Source organism: Hippoglossus stenolepis, chromosome 4 (genome assembly GCF_022539355.2).
Source record: "Hippoglossus stenolepis isolate QCI-W04-F060 chromosome 4, HSTE1.2, whole genome shotgun sequence".
Taxonomy (NCBI): Eukaryota; Metazoa; Chordata; class Actinopteri; order Pleuronectiformes; family Pleuronectidae; genus Hippoglossus; species Hippoglossus stenolepis.
The window spans coordinates 16,237,414-16,256,300 of record NC_061486.1 but is presented as its reverse complement, the minus strand read 5'-3'; the positions used below and the strand labels follow the sequence as shown (position 1 = coordinate 16,256,300).

The following is an 18,887-nucleotide window of genomic DNA, read 5'->3' as shown; positions in this document are numbered from 1 at the left end:
AGTTAAGGCCGTTGTATGATCACAGTTTTTGAGTCAGTTAATTAAAACATAAAACTATACAAAAAAATCCCTCATCACAGCATGAAAGGTGAGGGCATTGCTAGCCACAAACATGTAGCTTACACGTATCGAATTGCATTGTACTGTATCGTATCATATATATAGTTTATATAGTTTTGCTTTATTTCAGACTCATAGGTTCATATCCATATAAAAAAAACATAACAAATGCCTGAAAGCATGAGAGGTATTGTATTGTATCATATCATATTAAATTGTATCATATTGTGTCATATCGCATCGCATCGTATCGTATCGTATTGTATCGCATTGCATCATTGTTATAGTTATAGTTTATATAGTTCAGCTTTACTTCAGACTCATTGGTTTGTATCAAAATAAATTTTAAAAAAGGATTGCCTGAAAGCATGACAGGTATCGTATTGTATTGTATTGTATTGTATCATATATTGAATCGTATCATACTGTGTCATATCGCATTGCATCGTGTCGTATTCTATCATATTGTATGATTGTTACAGTTATATTTGATATAGTTCAGCTTTATTTCAGACTCATAGGTTCTTATCTGTGTAAAGAAATAGAAATAGAGATAAATAAATGACAAATGCATGACAAGTGTGAAAGGTCGGGGCATTACTTGCCACAAACATGTAGCTCGCACTTATTGTATCGTATCGTAGCATGTGGTACGGTATCGCATCGCATCAACGCATATTGTATCGTGTCGTGAAACCCGCTTGCCTCATTTCCAATCAAAAGAATTCAACTGAACAAAATGTCCCTGAGGCTATAGACACGCGAGCTTTACGAGGAGCACGTAGAGGCAGCACAGGGGGGCGTTTCCATCTCTGCGTCTCTCCTGTCTGCTCAGCCGGATTCCTCCTCCTCCTCCCCCTCCTCCTCCACCCCCTCTTCCTCCTCTTACTGCTCACCGCATCTCCCCCTCCTCCTCCTCCTCCACCACCTGCCACAGCGAGCGACGCGGCGATGGAGATGATAACAAGACTGCAGAGAGAGAGAGAGGAACATATGGTTTGTGAGAGGAGCGGCTGTTAGTGAGGACTGCTCAACTTATTTCATCACTCGTCTTTTTTTGGGGGGGGGTCTTTTTAATCCACCACTTCTTCCCCGTGTGCGGCTCCGCTCCCTCCCGGTGTTCAGTTGTTCTCGTGCGGGGCTGGATTGCGGTAATACCTCCCTGATCGCGCACGCTCGCACTCACACGCGCTCACGGATCATCACAAGACAGCCCACCAACGCTGCTCACAGGGAGGAAATTGAATTAGACAAGTTATTCCCAGCCGAAGAGGAGGACCGGACAGGACAGGAGGGGCCGGCCATCGGCTCGACTTTGCTTCCGTGTCTCCAGCCGGGCCCCCACCAGGAGTCTCCTCTCCGTCTCCCGGTAAACGAGCCATGTCTGGACACACCGTGACCATCCCGGACGACGGGGCGTTCGCCAGCTTCAAGGCCGAGTGCCTGTGCGAGGAGCGCTGGAGATTGGGCTGCAGCAAGGGAAGCATCACTGTGTGGACCCAGGGTCTGGAGGAAGGGAACTCCGTCCACCAAATTAAGGTGAGACCACTTTAAAGTCCACGGGTATGAAACATGTCCTACTGTGAATCCAGGGGGGATATTTAGCAAGTTCGTATTTAAAAAAGAATTCAAACTTTGTATACTCAATATTAGAGATGGATGATATGGACAAAAAGTTTGTCAAGATAAACATTTTACATATCGGGCGATATCCATAATTATCATGATAAATGATGTCACGTGATGATTAGGGATATGATCGTGATCACGATATAATGATAGTTATCACGATAAATAAGTTACCCTGATAATTACCCATATGGATAAGCAATATTTTGTGTCTAGCAATGTCCCTACTTTTCATGCTTTCATGCATTTTGTCATTCATTTATTGTTATTTTCTTTTATACAGATATCACTATCGATTATCATAATAATGTGACATGTATCATAAATATCACGTTAGTATTTCTTTAAAGTTTAAAGATTGACTTTTGCTGTTTTTAAACTCTTTAAGAACTAAGAATGACAAACAGCAAAAATTCTGAGGCAGATCAGATGTGTGATATACCTCCCCACCAGGGGCGGGGCCAAGTGGGAAAATCTGATTGGCCCCTGAAGTGCCTCTCTCCTATCAGTAGTTTTTAGTTAAAATAAACTTACTAACACTTACTAACAATTAATATGTTGATATATTAAGATTTCTTTATAATATTCCACAATGTGTTTGAACAAGGAATAATTAAAAAAATATATACAATGATGAATGCTACAGAGCTAACAATAAACCAGGATTGTGCATCACTGAGTCAGGAGGTGCATGGGTTTTGGACTCATAATTGGCCCCTTTGTTTAAATTGGGGCCCCTTTATGGTCCCTGATTTCAGAAAAATCCAAGATCCGCCTCTGTTTCTGACTGTGCTTGTATAAGCATTATAACAATATATATATTAAACTTTTGTTATATTGCTATTAATGGAAATTGTATTGCGATGATTATTGAGATTGTATTATCCCCCAGCCCTACTTAATCTAGTGCATTTCTATTGAGATCTGTTACAAATATTCATAGGGAAAATATTGAGGTTTGTGTGAAGGTCTGCACAAGCACACAGGGAAAGGGGAGAGATAAAACTCTGCTGTATAATCAAATTGGCAGAGAAGAACTCTTTCTAAATTCCCATATGATCCAAACTGCTGAAGTGCTTGAACCACTGCTCTTGCTGCATCGCACCATTGTAGCTGCCGAAGGCTTCTCCCAACCGCTAAAACCAGATTCCACAGTAACACAGTGATAGTGTGCTGTCTGTACTGTATGTCGTCACTATGTAAACACTAGAGCAAATGGGGTGGAATGAATTGGTCCCAATCTAATGGTACCAGTGCAACTGTAGACTACATCCTGTGTTAGACTCACTGATAGAAATGTGTGTAGTGATCGGGTTGTGAATTACTGCCTGATACTCAATATAAGAAATTACCTGCAGTGAGAGCAGGAGTCAGCCGCAGGAGGCGGGTTTCATTCTCCAGGGACACGTCATAAACCTCCGCCAGTGAAACTATGATCTGCAGCCATTAGCATGTCATTGTGGGTAGTGGAGCATACACTATGTCAACAACTGCAGAATTAGATTTGCTGTCCATTCAACACATAGGGCAGAGCACAAAAGTACAACCAGAGATAGTACAATGGACAATGGAACTGCGCGGGAGAATTAGCTGATCAATAGGCAGAAAACTAATCAATGGGTTCAGCTCTGTTTAATATCTTTGATTTTAGAGACACAATTTGCAGTTTAAAGATGCTATTTTGGGCCATGGTAACTAAGGTGCACTAGTTCAGGTAAGAGAAAAATAATAATGTGAATGACATGTTAAAGAACTTAATTATCTATGCAAATAGCAGACATAGCAGTTGGTGGCCACTGTGAATATTTGTCTTGGGAGTTGATGCGGAGGCGTCATTAGCACAGAAGTGCCACTTTAAGCCATTGAAAAAACGGCTGCTTATCACCTAACACATAATATTTGACCACGGTCCTTAGTATTACTTTTTTAGATGGTGTTCTGGGACAGAGGCCCAGATGAAAAACAATTATTCAGTTGAGCTCTTCACAGCACACTTCTCTGGTTGTTTGCACATGTTAAAATAACAAGTTGAATACAACAAACATCCTTGTTTTAACTGTGTACAAGAAACTAATTAAAATGATCAAACAAAATCAATTATTTAAAGGTAATTCATGTTTTGGCTCAGGTGGAAACTGTTAAAAGTCAAAAGAATAAATACAAAAGACACAGCTATATCACAGTTTCAGTTGCAGTTCACTATGACAGCACGCACGACACTCTCCACTTAGCTTCAGCTGTCGGCTGGGACCCAAACTGACAATTGAGTGCGTCTAGTGGCTCAAACTCTCTTGTCGTGTTGTCAGCTTCACGTGGGAGACGGATTTGGCCTCACAGCTGACAGGTTTTTGGGAAGGTTTACTGATCTGAGCAAACCTGAGAATGTGATTACTTTCAGTTAGTCTGGGAAACACATGCCTCCCTCCCATATTTAGAGACAGAAACTGGACACTTTCTTCTCTGTGTCAATGTGTCTGTGTGTGTGCTTTCCTGCTGGTGTATCCGGATCTGAGGCGCGTGAGTGAGCCACCAGGTGTTTACTTTGTAAAATAAAGTTGTGTGCATATGTGTGTGTGCGTGCATTGGGCGTGCGTCTGTGTGCATAGGGGTGTTATCTTTCTGTCCAGGGTCCGCAACAGCAGAGGGATTTTCTCAGCCCCCCGTCTTTATACATGTGAGGCAGGTTCTTTTTGTGTGTATGCGTTGCTTATCAGATTTGTGTAAATCAGCCTTCATTTGCCTTGCGATTCCTCAGGCTATGTCCTGTGTGTGCTCAAGGAGAGGTGTGTAATAAAGAGAGTGCGCATGTGTTTGTGTGTGTGCGTGCTTGCAGAGGGCACTGTTCTGCCTATTCATGCTTTTTCATACAGGACAGGTGTGTTTCCTCACCACAGCTTCTGCAAACATTAAAGTAGAGAGTGCACACACACACACACATTTGGCATCTGGGCGGGACAAAGAGCTATAATGTAACTGGCACTCTATCTTTATGTAAACATGACAGTTGCAGTAGCTTGATGCACCACTCATTTTCTCTATTAAAAGACTGACAATGCTTTTTCCACAGCCTTTCTTGCTGCCACACTTTCTCTTTTCCTATATAGCATTAATGGCGGTATAGGAAAAAACTAAACAACAACAACAGTGCACTATATCCAAATCAGAGCATGAGAGAGAACAGCCTGGCAATCGTCATTATCATTAGTGGTCTAATTATCATCAGCCTCATTATCATCGTAATCATCTCCACAGCCATATTCACCAATAATGGCTTTTATATCACAGTGTAATCACTGTGGTAATCACACACACTAACCATCATCATCATCATCATCATCATCATCATCATCATCATCATCATCATCAATGATATTAATAATGCTAATAATAATAATGCTAATAATAATAATGCTAATAATAATGACAACTACAATGGCGATAATGACTGTGATGATGATGTTGATGGCGACAATGAGAATATTTGTCATCATCATCATCATCATCAATTATAACAACAACAATGTCAATGATAATAATAATGGTTATTATCATTAATATCAACATGATGATGATGATGATAATAATATCTATTATGTATTAAGCATTTATTGTCAGCAGATGACTCCACACACACAATGTGTGTGTATATATATGTGTGCTAGTGTGTAGGTGGTTTTGTTTGACAAACTTTCAGATGGCTGCCACACACACACACACACACACATCGAACGAACACTCCTGGGTTTGCCCGTTCCCACGCTGACACAGAGGGATGCCTGGCTCCGAATCACACACACTCACCCCTCTTTATTTATTTTTTTGTCTCCCACAATCATGTATGAGCACCTGGGGGAGCAAATGATGAGAGTTGACAGGTAAGAGGGAGAAAGGGATGGAGGGAAGAGAATCGCGGGTAGAGAACAAGAGTGGGCGAGACATGGAATGAGGCGGGTGGAGTAGGTGGGATGTGCAGGGGTCACAGGTCGTTGGCTTCTCCCTGAGTGGGCAGCCAGCACAGTGAATACACGCTCGGAGAAACAACTTCACAAACACTCTGTTTGTGTACCTGCATTTTGTCTCCCTCCATATCTGACTTTTAGAAACTCTCTTTCACCCGCCTCTCTCCTTCCGTCATCTGTTTAGTTTACTGAATTAGGGCATAAACGAATTAGCCACACATATATTGAGCAGGCTTCATTCTGTCCTGGACGTCTTTTGCTACCTTCACTTCTCCTCTTTCACCTTTCACATTTGTTTTCCTTTCTTTCTCTTTCCACTGCACTGTTTCTGTTTGTCTGTGGATACAATGCATCCAGTGTTCTCTCACAGATTTCCAACCTTATGAATACTGATTATCTCTTTCAGAAGAACTCATAGTGAAAACTTGATGTGTTTTTGTTTCAATGTGGTGGGTCCATGTTGAAGATTCAGAAACAAGCCTGTAATTTCACAGAAAGAACCGTGTCTCCTTCAGTCCTGCCTGCAGGATTCATCATGCATTCTCTGCTTGTTATCTGTAATGTCAACCTGCAGCGTTTCCCCCTGTTCCGTTCTCTACCTCTCACACTCACGCAATCATTTCTGACTTAAAAGGCGTAGTTCACCCAGAAACGAAAATTCACTCATTATGTACTCACGACTGTGCCGATGGAGGGTTGGGTGAAGTGTTTGAGTCAACAAAACACTTTTGGAGTTTCAGGGGTAAACAGTGTGGCAGCCAAATCCAATACAATTGAAGTAAATGGTGACCAATTCTTCAAACGTAAAAACCAACTGGAAAAATCCCAGAAAATGCCTCCATACTGCTCCTGTGGTGACATCCAAGTGTCAGTCAGCCCAACTTTTACCCGAAACTAGGTCATTACATGTGTTTAGCCTAAATGTCCTCTGTTATCCTCCTTCCGGATCCGCGTACCCGCATGGATCACAGTAGATAATGAGTGCATTTTTTATTTTGGGTGAACTATCCCTTTAATAGATTGTCATTGCATTTGCTGTGTCAGCTCCGCATCGGATGACTCAACAATTTCACATTTGAACAGTAAATGAGCTTGTCTCTGACACACTGATTTTTCCGCCGGACTTCCCATGCTCTGTTATCTTACTCGCAGTGCTAGAAACTTTGCATTCTTTACTAAAATAAAGTTGTTATACCATAATATAAAAATATATTATTACTAGTAGCCCTGCAATCAAAATGACAATCTAAAAATGGCTGATGAAAGTATTAATAGTAAAATACACGAAAAAGAAGTAATTCTGCTGAAGGTGTTATAATATTAGATGATATATTATTGGAGTATTATTCATGTATTAAAATGTATGTTGTAGTTTTCATATTGTAGGCTTTATACACCCCCGTGGCCACTTAAATACAGCTATATATAGACACACCTGTACAGTCTAATCCAGACTGCCTAATACAATATCAATATACCTTTACAGAGATCATAATAATCAGATTATATTAACATCTTCAGAAATAAATATTTGTGTATTACATTTTACACATTAATTAATGAGGTTTAAGTTGATATATCATTCAGTCCAGTACAACAGCAGAAACTATCCATCCATTAGCCTATGCTAAACCAGGTCATATGCTTCAACCATTCACACCTACGGTCAATTTAGAGTCTCCAATGCACCTAATCCCAATCTGCAGGTCTTTGGACTGTGAGAGAAAGACTTGCAGACTAGTTTCATTTAAAACCTCTAAACTCCGACTGTGAGTCTGAAAGTATTTGTGAATGATTAAGCTCTGTGACGCTTTTGCAACAAGTTAAATATATTTTTGTGCATATAGAGCAGGGACGTGAGATCCGATCACGAGATGCATGTGGGGCCAGATTTTAATGCCAGGTGTGAACACACCCACTCAGAGCTGTCCACTTGTAATTGGATAACAAAAACCACATGTTAATACCAGGTGTGTACATGGCCACTGTGTATTTACTGTAGCATTTGGCTTTATTTGGCCTTTGTGACCTTCTGCTTACCCGGATATTTGGAGCATTATACTTTCACACCTCACTCTCGGCTGCTCATGTGACTGAGCCATCTCATCTCTGAGTATGAATTACTGGAATCTAATGCACATTTTTAGATTTCTCTCCATAGTATGAATCAATGTCTGAGAGCAAAATCATGAGTCATTCTACCTCTTAAGTAGAACCATTAATAAGATCCAGTGATTTCCTGGATTAATATATTAATGAGGTGATGCCCTGGGCCACATCCAGACATTTAAATGATCTTATTCTGTTGTTTTGTCATATGCATTGAATCTGTATTTTCCTGTTCCCTGAATCACATCTACTCGTTCTCTCTGAGGGTTTTTGTGTTGGGACGTCTTGGCTGTGGTGAAGCCCTGTGAGTCTCTGTCTGTGTCTTAGGACCCTATAAATAAAGTTGATTTAAACAACAGGGGCTCAGCAGTGAGTGCACATATAGCTATAATGCACCTAGTAACATTGGGTGCCATGTAGCATGTTTGTTTTCTTATCCTAAATTTGTCTTGCATTTATTCGTACAGTGAATTCATACAAAAATGTGTGTAAATAACCTGCATGAATATGATGAATGCCACCTGCAAGAAAACTCAAAATATGAGAACATTTTTGTTTGTTTGTTTTTACATTTCTTGAACAAGTGGAATGAAAATGGGTCAACTGAGAATTCTAATGATTTCTGGTCCCAGAACAATTAACTTAAATTGGGTCTTTGCCTGAAAGCCTTTTCTGAAATGGGGACTTTTTGTGAGTTCTCCATTGTCACAGTTGCGCTTTCTTCCCTTTTAGTATGACATCATTCCCCAACTCCTCACTCCCCTGCTGACCTACGCTCACTTTACACGTTAACAACAAACACCATCACTATAACAAGGTATAAGGACACGTACAAGACTTGAAGTTTACTTTGTGTTTGTTTGATTCGCTTGAGAGTTTACGAGACACATATTTAAACAGATTCATGATCCAACCATCTATTAATAACTCAATACATGTGATCATCAGTTTGTGTGAAGAGGGACAGAAGCAGTTTTCAGACATGACGTCCTCTGATTTTCTGCACAGACGGGTTCACAACAGCAACAAATCCTCTGCACTTTTCAGGCTAGAGGTGAAGCAGCTGGGCAGACAGAGACAGGAAGTGACGTATTAACGCTGCTGCGTTGATCGTGTAATTTTATTTAAAGCACCCCGACACCGACGTCAGCTCTTATCACCACAAACTCTTGACATACTCGTCGGTGTCTTCTACGTGGGTGACACCTCTTTTTCTGATGTCGACATTTCACACGTTGGAAACAGATGACCAATAGCAACAGAGTAGGCAATTGGCCAATCAGAGCAGACTGGGCTTTATAGGGAGGGGGGCCTCAAAGAGACAGGAGCTGCAGCAATGGACAGTCTGAGGAAAGTGTGTTTTCTGAACATTAGAGCATGTAAAGCTTTTCAAGTAATAACCCAAATTAAAATTATGGACATGAATATGAGCATATGTCTCCTTTAAGTTGTTCTGATTCATATCTGAAGGAGCTCTACAGATAACACCTTAAATTGCAAGTGCACATGTGCTGTTTCTCCAAATGTGCAGCACATGATATTTTACAAGCTTTTGGTATGGATGAGAGAAGACCTCCTGTTTAAACAGCTGTAAAACCTAGTGTAGTGTGAAGATGGTGATCATCTTCTCAAATTAAGCCCACGGGGAACACAGGAAACATGATGGTACAGGCGGAGCTTTAAACCTTCTGAACTGATTTGTGATGGGAGTTAAAATCCATCTGGGACAGACGAGCTCCATCCATTTCTTTCTCATTTACTCTTCTTCTCCTACTCTGTTTTCCGGCCGATCCTCTAGCCGCTCACTTGCTCTTAGTGTTTGTGTTTCTAAATCTCCATAGCTTTGTCCTATCATGTCTTTATCTCTCTGTGACTCTCCCTCCTCTTCCACCTTGTTGTTATTATTAAGACTCCTGTTATTATTAAAACCCCCTGATAATTGTAACTGTAGTAACAACTTGACTCTAGGGCTGCAGACCGCGGACCACTCTTTACATGGCCTGTATGTAAACTGCCATCTACTCCAACCCTGGCATAGCCATGAGTCCCCATGGTATCATTAACAAGCTGTGTGAGAAACCTACACAAGACTAGTTCCATATCAACACATATGGATATAAACAGCTAAATCCACCGAGAGTTAAAATATATCACTATACTTTACTTTAAGCTTTCTTTAAGTAGACTTTTTGACCCAAAATGGTTGCCAGACTACTTCCACCTACATTATTTTTAGATATGTTTCATTGAATCTGGGTTGCAGCTGGAAATGGTTCAGTCTCATTTCTGATTTTAAACTTTACATATCCTAATCCCTTTGTCCAAAAAAGCAGGGGACCTATCGCTGTTTGAGCAGCCAGACCCTCAGCTTCCCCTTTACTCCCATAATTGTGTGTGTGCGCATGTGTGTTTGTCTCTGTCCTGTTCTGAATGTGTTGTTTTCCATTTGAGAGCTCAGGTCTAGTAATGACTCATCTGTGGTCCATGGCCTGCCTCTGGAACATCTTCTCCCTCTCTCTCCCTCTTTCATGCGCACACACGTACACACACACGCACACACACACACACACACACACACTCTGTCTTTTCTCTGCTCTCAGACACTGACACTCTCCAGCCATCTGATGTCTAATCATTCACACATCACTTGCCTTATCTGGCCTATCCTGAGTATGTGCAGGATCCTACCACACTTATATTTACATACTTCCTCTAAATACATTTATTTGTGTTTGCATATCAGATCAAGCATGGATGTTGAGTTTGTGCTGGGTTTTTTTTTGTTCGCTCTTACCTTGGTCAGCATGAATAGCAGCAAACTCTGTAGTTCTCAACACTGGCACAGTACTTTACTATGAACTAAAGGCATGCAGCTTCATTAAAATTGAATGGATTTTCCTGCTGCATAGCCTGCATTGGTTATATTGTAAGTATATATTCAGCAAAATAGGCAAGTCAATTCAGCTGTGTTAGCTCTTTGTAGTTTCTTCTTTATTGCCTGACTAAAACCACATCTTTTTCTGTCTCTCAGTGTCGGATGGTGTGCAAGGACGTGTCAGCTGAGACCATGTACGACGTGCTCCATGACATCGAATATAGACGGAAATGGGACACAAACGTCATAGAGACTTTCGACATCGGGAAACTCACCGCCAATGCGGATGTCGGTTACTATTCATGTAGGTGGTACACTCACGTGTAAACATATGCTGCACATACTTTTCACATCAGGCCTCTGCACTTGTTTGTCACTAATTTCATTGGGGCCTGTGAAGGGCAGCAGATACACACAAGTGCATATTGATCTACAATGTTGAGTTCACCAGATTTATCTTTTTAATTTACAGGGAAGTGTCCAAAACCTCTCCAGAACCGTGATGTCATCACACTTCGTTCCTGGCTGCCAATAGGGAAAGATTATATCATCATGAACTACTCCGTCAAACATGCTGTGAGTATACACACACACACACACACACACACACACACACACACACACACACACACACACACACACACACACATAGTGCATACCTACACCAAGGGCCAAAAGATCCACAAATCATTCCTTGAAGAAAAGGTGAAAATGTAAAAACATAATAATAATTCACACAAACATGCAACTTTTTAAAGAAAGTCCCTTTAGTTCCTGGATCACATTGGGTAAACAGACATGAACTTTTATCCAGTTTATCTTAAGGGCGTGGTTTTGCAATGTGCTGCACTTTGGAAAGGTAGCAAAACAAAACTGTGTGCGTTAGCCATTTAACCGTCTACTCATCTGGAACCAGTGCATCCAGGCAGGAACTGGAGAGACAATTTGGCCCCTTCCCAGAGTGTTAATGTACCTCCTGCATTTGATTCATTTACCTCGGCAAATGATAGATGTACTGTGGCTGGCAATGCTTTACCTTAAGTGTTTGATAATTTTATGTAATTCAGTTGAATATAGGTGCATTTTTAGTTCAGCTTACATTCATGCTCTTTAAGAACTTGAGTAATTTCACTAACAAAGGTCAGTAAGAGAAAACAGACTGATTAGAGAACACTGCGACTATGTGAGTGACTTTAATTTTGAATCAGGCCTGAAATCCTGCATTTAGTTTGGCTCCATCTCTGTGTTTTTTGTCCAAGTAGAAGAGGAGGACAAGCATAATCCATTTTTATAATCTTGTACTCATCACCTCTCTCTAGGGCTACTGTACAACAAGTGATTATCTCCACTATTGATTCATCTGCAGATCAATTGATTGTCTGGTCTTGACAATGTCATAAAACAGTGAAAATGCATTTCACAGTGTTGGGAACAGCTTGTTTTCTACAACCAATGGGTATTCAATTCACTATCACTAAGACAAAGTAAAACTGCAAGTCCTCATGACTGAGAAGTCTGACACTGTCGAACTTATATGATAAATAAATTATTGAGTAATTGCCGATTGATTTTCTAAGACCGTTTTAGCTCTTCCTCTCTCGCTCTGTCCCCCCGTCTTCTATCTCTCCTCTTTTTGCATGTCTTGTTTTCTTTTTCTGCTCTGTCTTTCTTGGTTTTCCTTTCACAGTCTTTTTTTCCTCCTTTTCCGTCTCTGTTCCTCAATCCCATTTTCCTTCACTATTATCGTGTTTACAGAAGGATAAGACCTCTCATGTGACTGTTGGCTGTTGACTTCCGTCTCGCCTTCCGCATTCCTGCATCAATAAGTGGTTACAAACCTAATAGAGTGTGTGTGTGTGCGTGTGTGTGTGTGTGTGCGTGTGCGTGTGTGTAAGTGGGGTTGTGTGTTCCATACGAGTGTGCATGACTGTGTGTGATTATCCAAGGTCACTCTTGATAGTCAGTCGTATCTGAGAGCTTGACTTGTGAAGCGCAGCTTAAGGGGATACTCAGTGGAGTGTTGAGTTTGTGCATCCACTGCCAGGAGTCAGCCCACTTGTCCTGTATCTGACTTTACATTCTATAAACTCTTGTCCAGGATTATTTATGTTTGACAGGTTAGAAAAAGCACCTTTATGACCCAGCTGCCATTGTATCTGGTACCTTTAGTTTGCTCCACTGCAAAAGCTCCCATTGGACAATGGGCATATTGTTATAGTCTAATTAATTCTTGCATGGGGGGCTTATATGTTTATGTAAGTGCTACAGTTAACCACTGCTCTATCAGCTGATCTGCTGAGTACTTTTCTTTAAGCCACAGTGACAGCATGGCTGCAGAGATGCAATTCCACCACTGGTCCACCACTTTGTTCCATTCTGGAAGTATTACAACAACTACTGGGTGGATAATTACATTTTGTATAGCCAATTATGGTCAGCAGAGGCCTGTTGACTTTGGTGAACTTCAAAGTCCCTCTAGAGACAAAATCAAGTCTAAATTTAAGTAATTTTTGTATGATCAAATACTTTGGTCTATGGCCAAAATACCTGCCAAATGCATGCTAACATGCTTAACTATGGTGAACATGGTAAACATACGATTTAGTCAGCATGCTAACACGCTAATCGACAGGTTAAATATCATTCCTGCTAAACTTAAAATCACGCTAGCAGTGTCATTGTGAGCATCTTAGCATGTGCGCCTGCTAAACTATGGTAAACAGCATAAACATTACATGTACCTGCAAAACATCTTTATGCTAGCATTGTCATTCTGAGCATGCTAGCATGACTAATACTTCAACTTTCCCCTCAGTCATGCCTACAAACAAATCCTCTGCTTTAGCTCAGCCAAGTAAAATACTAAGCTGCTAAAGATTTTACAAAAACTGTCAGGAGAAATTCCTACAATGGAACCTATTGGTTAAGAAGTGTAGGTACCTCAGCTGTGAGTCAAATAGCAGGAAAAGATAAAGCAGTTATCTGATGTTCTCCTCTGATAACAGGTCGTTAGCTGACTGCTGCTCTGTGGGATTTGTTCCTGTCCCAATTAGCACAGGCTAACCAGTACTGCACTTTACAATCATAAATAATATTCTTAGATATGTAGTGAAATGAGCCGGCTGCTGGGAATAGTGGGCTAACGCTGGCCTTTGCTGCTGAGTAATTCACAGGGTTTAGTGTGGACTGGATTTGCATTAGAAATATGATTGTGAAGCAGAAAATCAGCTTGACCGGCAGCTTAAAAACAGCACAAAAAGCACCCTTGAATTCCAGTGCCGACTCTGCACACCCTTTATATGTTATTTGATAAATGTTCACAAAGAGCTCAAGACAAAGTTCTGAAGATCGTGTAGGCTACATAAAGCAGATATTAAAATAAGGCTATTGTTATGCAGCAGGGATTTTGGATTATTTGTGCTTGAGGTTGAATGTGTGTATTATTTGCATTCACTGATGGATTACTTTAGCTGTAGTGTATGAAAGCCAATAAATAACTTGAATAGGAAAAATTGGCTGGCAATGGAAAATATGCAGAAATTAAGATTTTCCAGCATTCTTTGTTCCGTTCAAAGACACGTTTGAGAGATAACCAGGTTGCTGGTAGATGCTATGCACAAGGATGATGAATTATATGTGTTGTCTCTACAGAAATACCCTCCGAAAAAGGACATGGTGCGAGCTGTGTCCATTCAGACTGGCTACATGATCCAGAGCCAGGGGCCCAAAACCTGTACCCTTACGTACATGGCCAACATAGATCCACGAGGTAACGAATACACACACACACACATACACACTTTTCTCTCATTGGCATAATGCATTCCCAAGCCCCTTACCCTAACCTTAACGATCACACCTACAGTAAATGCCTAACCCTAACCCTTCACCTAAACCCAATTCTAACCCTAACCCCAAAACCAAGTCCTCAAACACCCCTTTGAATTTATGAAGACCAGCCAAAATATCCTCACAATGATTTGGCCCTTATAACTATAGACATGCGCGCACACACAGTAATCAGCACACAAGGACAAACTCAGACTAAAATCACAAAAAGACTGAAACACACACATTCAGGTGCTTGACACATGCTCAAACTTCTAATGAATGATTCATTCCCCTGCCTTTATGTCAAAATGAGTTGTCATAGTGACCATATGAAGGACTCTCTCGATCTGTCCCTCTTCCTCTTCTCTCTCCCTTCTTTCTTTTTGGTCTGAATTTTCTATTCATTACTCCATGTCTCTTGTTCTCCCTTCAATTCACTTCTTCACTGTCATTCTTTTGCATGCGAGTGCTAATTGTGCATATTTCTTTAATCACTCATTTGTAAGGTGTGTGTATTCTTGTGCGTTTCTGTGTGTGTTTGAGTGTGAAGTTTGTTCAAAGCTTCACTTTGATCCTGGATGACATGACGTGCAGTAAAGCAGCCTTTAAATCCCTCTTTTATATCTCCTCCATCCTCCTCTTCCTTTTTTCCCTCTTCCTGTCTTCTATTCTCTCTCAATTCCTCTCTCTCTTTCTCTTCTTCTGCTCACTCTGTCTCTTTTTGCAGGTTCATTACCCAAGTGGGTTGTCAACAAGTCTTCTGACTACCTTGCTCCTCGCGTAAGTAATTTGCAGATCGACACAGATTCTGAGCGTTTTGTGTGTTTGTCGATGTGTTAATCCACAGACACTGAGTTGAGGTTATACAGAGCACAGAGGCTGCCATAAGGAGAAACACGCAGAGCTTAAATGCATGTTAAATATGCACTCACACATTCCACACATACAGGTTATTGCATTTGTTTGCTGTAACCTGTGTGTGTACATTTTTTAAATAGGGCAAAGACTCTCCTGAGAAAGGCAGACGGCATCCTGGGAGAAATCCCTTTACGATGGAGTGAAAAATAGAAGCTCAGTGAGACGTATAAATCCCACTGAACATAACCACGCTGATGACTTCAATACATAGACTGTATATTAGGACGACAGCTAACCAAAAGTGAAGCCAAAGCGTCTTGATCACCACCTGGTGGCTGGCTGCAGTACCTTTTAAACCCTGCTTCCTCCATGTCAGTGGAAATGACAAAGAAATCTAAGTAGACTTAAAATAAATTAGATTAAAGATTGTTTTCGTCATAGGTAGTTCTTATCACACTGCTGTTTTTTCAAGTGTTCATTTTTAAGCAGTAAGTTTGGTTTTGATTAGCTATTTGATGCCCCCAAAAAAACCCAGTTGAAACGTCATGATTCACAGCTGAGTCTGACTTGTGATTGGTCGACTGTGTGTATCGAGGGATGTCCACACCACGGATCCATCCCCCGATTGCTAATGTTCTGACTTTTGGTCCAAATGCACAAAATGGCAGCATGCTTATACGGGATATTTGTCTTAATTTATCTTAATTTCTGTATTGTTTGAGGAAGTGAGATGCGTCATCCATATTGATATAGAGTCTATACTTGAATATAATAAATATTGGAGGAATTTTATTTCTAGGTCTTTTTTTATCATTCACAAAATTCATGAATAGATAATTGCTCCTGCACCTTTGATGCTATGAGGAATGTGTAAAGGGCTCTGTATGTTCATGTAGCTCCTCACAAGGTCCCCACCCAATATTTCCCTCCTGATATTCCTCTTTATTCTTTTTTCTATATGTGATATTTTATCACTGTATGATTATATAATTGTCCTTTTTATCTCCTGTGACTGTCACCCATCCATCTCCTATCGACTATTTCTGTATAGTTCAACTATGTTGAATTTATAGGTCAATCCACCTCATCCATTATTTATTTTTCTGTTTCTCTGTTGAACTTATTAGGGATCAATGCAAATCTTTAATAAAATTTAAAAAAATGTCATTCCCTCTAGGCAATGAAGAAGATCAACAAAGCCTGTTTGAAGTATTCAGAGTGGAAGCAGAAACACAACCCTGGGTTTAAGCCCTGGCTCTACCCTGAGCAGACTACATTACCCAGCATCCCACTCTCTGAGCTCAGCATCCAGCATGCAGAGAGCCTGGAGAATATTGATGAAAGCTCACTGGCTGAGACTCAGGAGAGAGAAGACAGCGACTAACGCACACACACACACACGCACACACACACACACACACACACACACACACACACACACACACACACACACACACACATACATATATTTGCATACGCAGATATACTGACAGTCACATGTATGTAAGCACTCATGCACACAGACCAACTCATACTTCACCTACTTGATCCCATGCTTTCATACATAATATATAAACACACACATATACAGTCATGCATCATAGATGTACTTACATATACAAATCCACCCACCCATTCAAAGTGGGCTGCAAGACTTATGTGATTTCTCTATCAACATTTTCTAATCACGGCCTATGCAGATTATCAGAGTAAAAATGCTGTATAGTATTTTCATTAAGATTCACTGATGTGAACAAAAATATGAACAATGGATTGCAAAATTCTACTTTTCTCCTGGGAAAACACTGGTGATGATCACTAATGGTGATGTATACAGTAAGAACATACTTATATAGACAAATGGACACACACACACACTGTTCATTGAAACTACATTTAATCTCTCAGACATGCCCATGTTGTCTCCCTGGCACTCATGTTTCTCTGTCACATTTTGTAAGCACATGATAAATATGCAGGTGTGAAGAAGGCAGCTGGAACAACAAACCCTAACCTGCAACACTCCCATCTCTCTCACACACACACACACACACACACACACACACACACACACACACACACACACACACACACACACACACACACACACACACACACACAAATTCACACACATACAAATTCACACACATACAAATATAGAGATGTTACACTCACATGTACTGTCTGCTCCCCTATTTGAGAGATGTATGAATGTATGTAGAGTTTAAAAATTAAATACAGATTCCTACGAAAGTTTTCAAATTTCAGTGTTGGTCTGAGTATTTTTTTCTGTTTGTGTGTGTTTCACGTGTGTGTCTGTCTGACGGCAGGTTTGCATGGTTGTGATGTTGCTGATGCTAAAATAAGTGTGATGGTTCATCTACCTGATTAATGGTCGATCTCTCACTCACACACACATTCATGGATAGTGAGGTACAGTACAAAACCATTGATTTTAAATCCGTACTGCAGAATAGCGAAAAACTACTATGACGTGCAACCTATTGATTGAATAGTTTTTCACTCTCTGGAAAGTGTGCACGTGTGTTTGTTTGATTTAAGTTGCCCATGCGCTCATGCATATGTGTGTGCACATTATATGTGCGCATGCAGGGGCCTCTATCAGAATTAGCATCCCCCAATCTGTTGGCATGGCAAGTTTGGGATCGACTCAGCACCGAAGAGAGAGACACAGAGATGAGATTGTGCATTTCACAGTGGAAGTGACCTAATGCAATGTGTCCTCCCCTTCTTCTTTATAGAGTGAGAGAACATATATATAGTAAACGCAGCATGTGCACAGCGTCCACAATTTCCCTTTTCCTGTGATGAGTTAATTGGTCTTGCATGACACGCACACTCAGAAACAGCAATGTGGGTAGACACTCTGACTGAAAGCTGCAATAAACACATTGAATGCAGAGAAGCTGAGGAAAACTGACCAGGAAGCTTTCAGTCTGCCTCAGTAAGAGGAGCACTGCACATTTAACGTTATTGCTTGAAATGATTTTTCCATGTTGTCCTCTCTGCCTTTTCCCTTCCGCCCCTGCATTTGCACCATCTAATAAAGAATGAATGATGCAGGTAAGTGTATGTGAGAGATGCACAAAGGCACGAGGTGTACGCAGGCTCTGGGGTTTCTTCCAGCTGTATTGACCGTTTGTTTCTTTGCCTTTTGTCTATAACCATCAATCCATCCTCAGAGTCTTAATGAGGCTTCACTCTCGGCCATCATCATTATGTGCAAGTGTGTGTGTGTGAGTGTGTGTGTGTGTCCCAGTGGCATCCCTATATTGTCTCCCACCTGCCCCCGCAGCAGGAGGAGACATGTACGCCACATGACAGCCAACATCCCTCTGTATGGGTTTCCTGCATATGTGTCACACTGCCGCCCCCACAGCAACCCGGCCCACCAGGGCTGAGAGCCTGGTGATGACTCATCACCACCCCACCTCCTCCACGCTTTCCTCCCCCCTCCCTCCTTCTTCTGTGTTCTCCCCCGTCTCTCTTTTTGCCCCTTTATTATCTGCTCTTCATCCTTTCCTCGATTTCTCTACCTGCCTTCT

General features: G+C 41.0%; 1 protein-coding gene across 1 annotated transcript; it reads left to right on the top strand.

The window, feature by feature from the left end:
- The first annotated feature begins 913 nt into the window (after positions 1 to 913).
- Positions 914 to 17,588, top strand: stard10 (StAR-related lipid transfer (START) domain containing 10). Its single transcript, XM_035153466.2, has 6 exons — positions 914 to 1,599; positions 10,789 to 10,936; positions 11,105 to 11,208; positions 14,284 to 14,401; positions 15,191 to 15,243; positions 16,499 to 17,588. The coding sequence occupies exons 1-6, from the start codon at positions 1,441 to 1,443 to the stop codon at positions 16,703 to 16,705; spliced, it is 789 nt and encodes a 262-aa protein (XP_035009357.1). The 5' UTR covers positions 914 to 1,440; the 3' UTR covers positions 16,706 to 17,588.
- Positions 17,589 to 18,887: the final 1,299 nt, after the last annotated feature.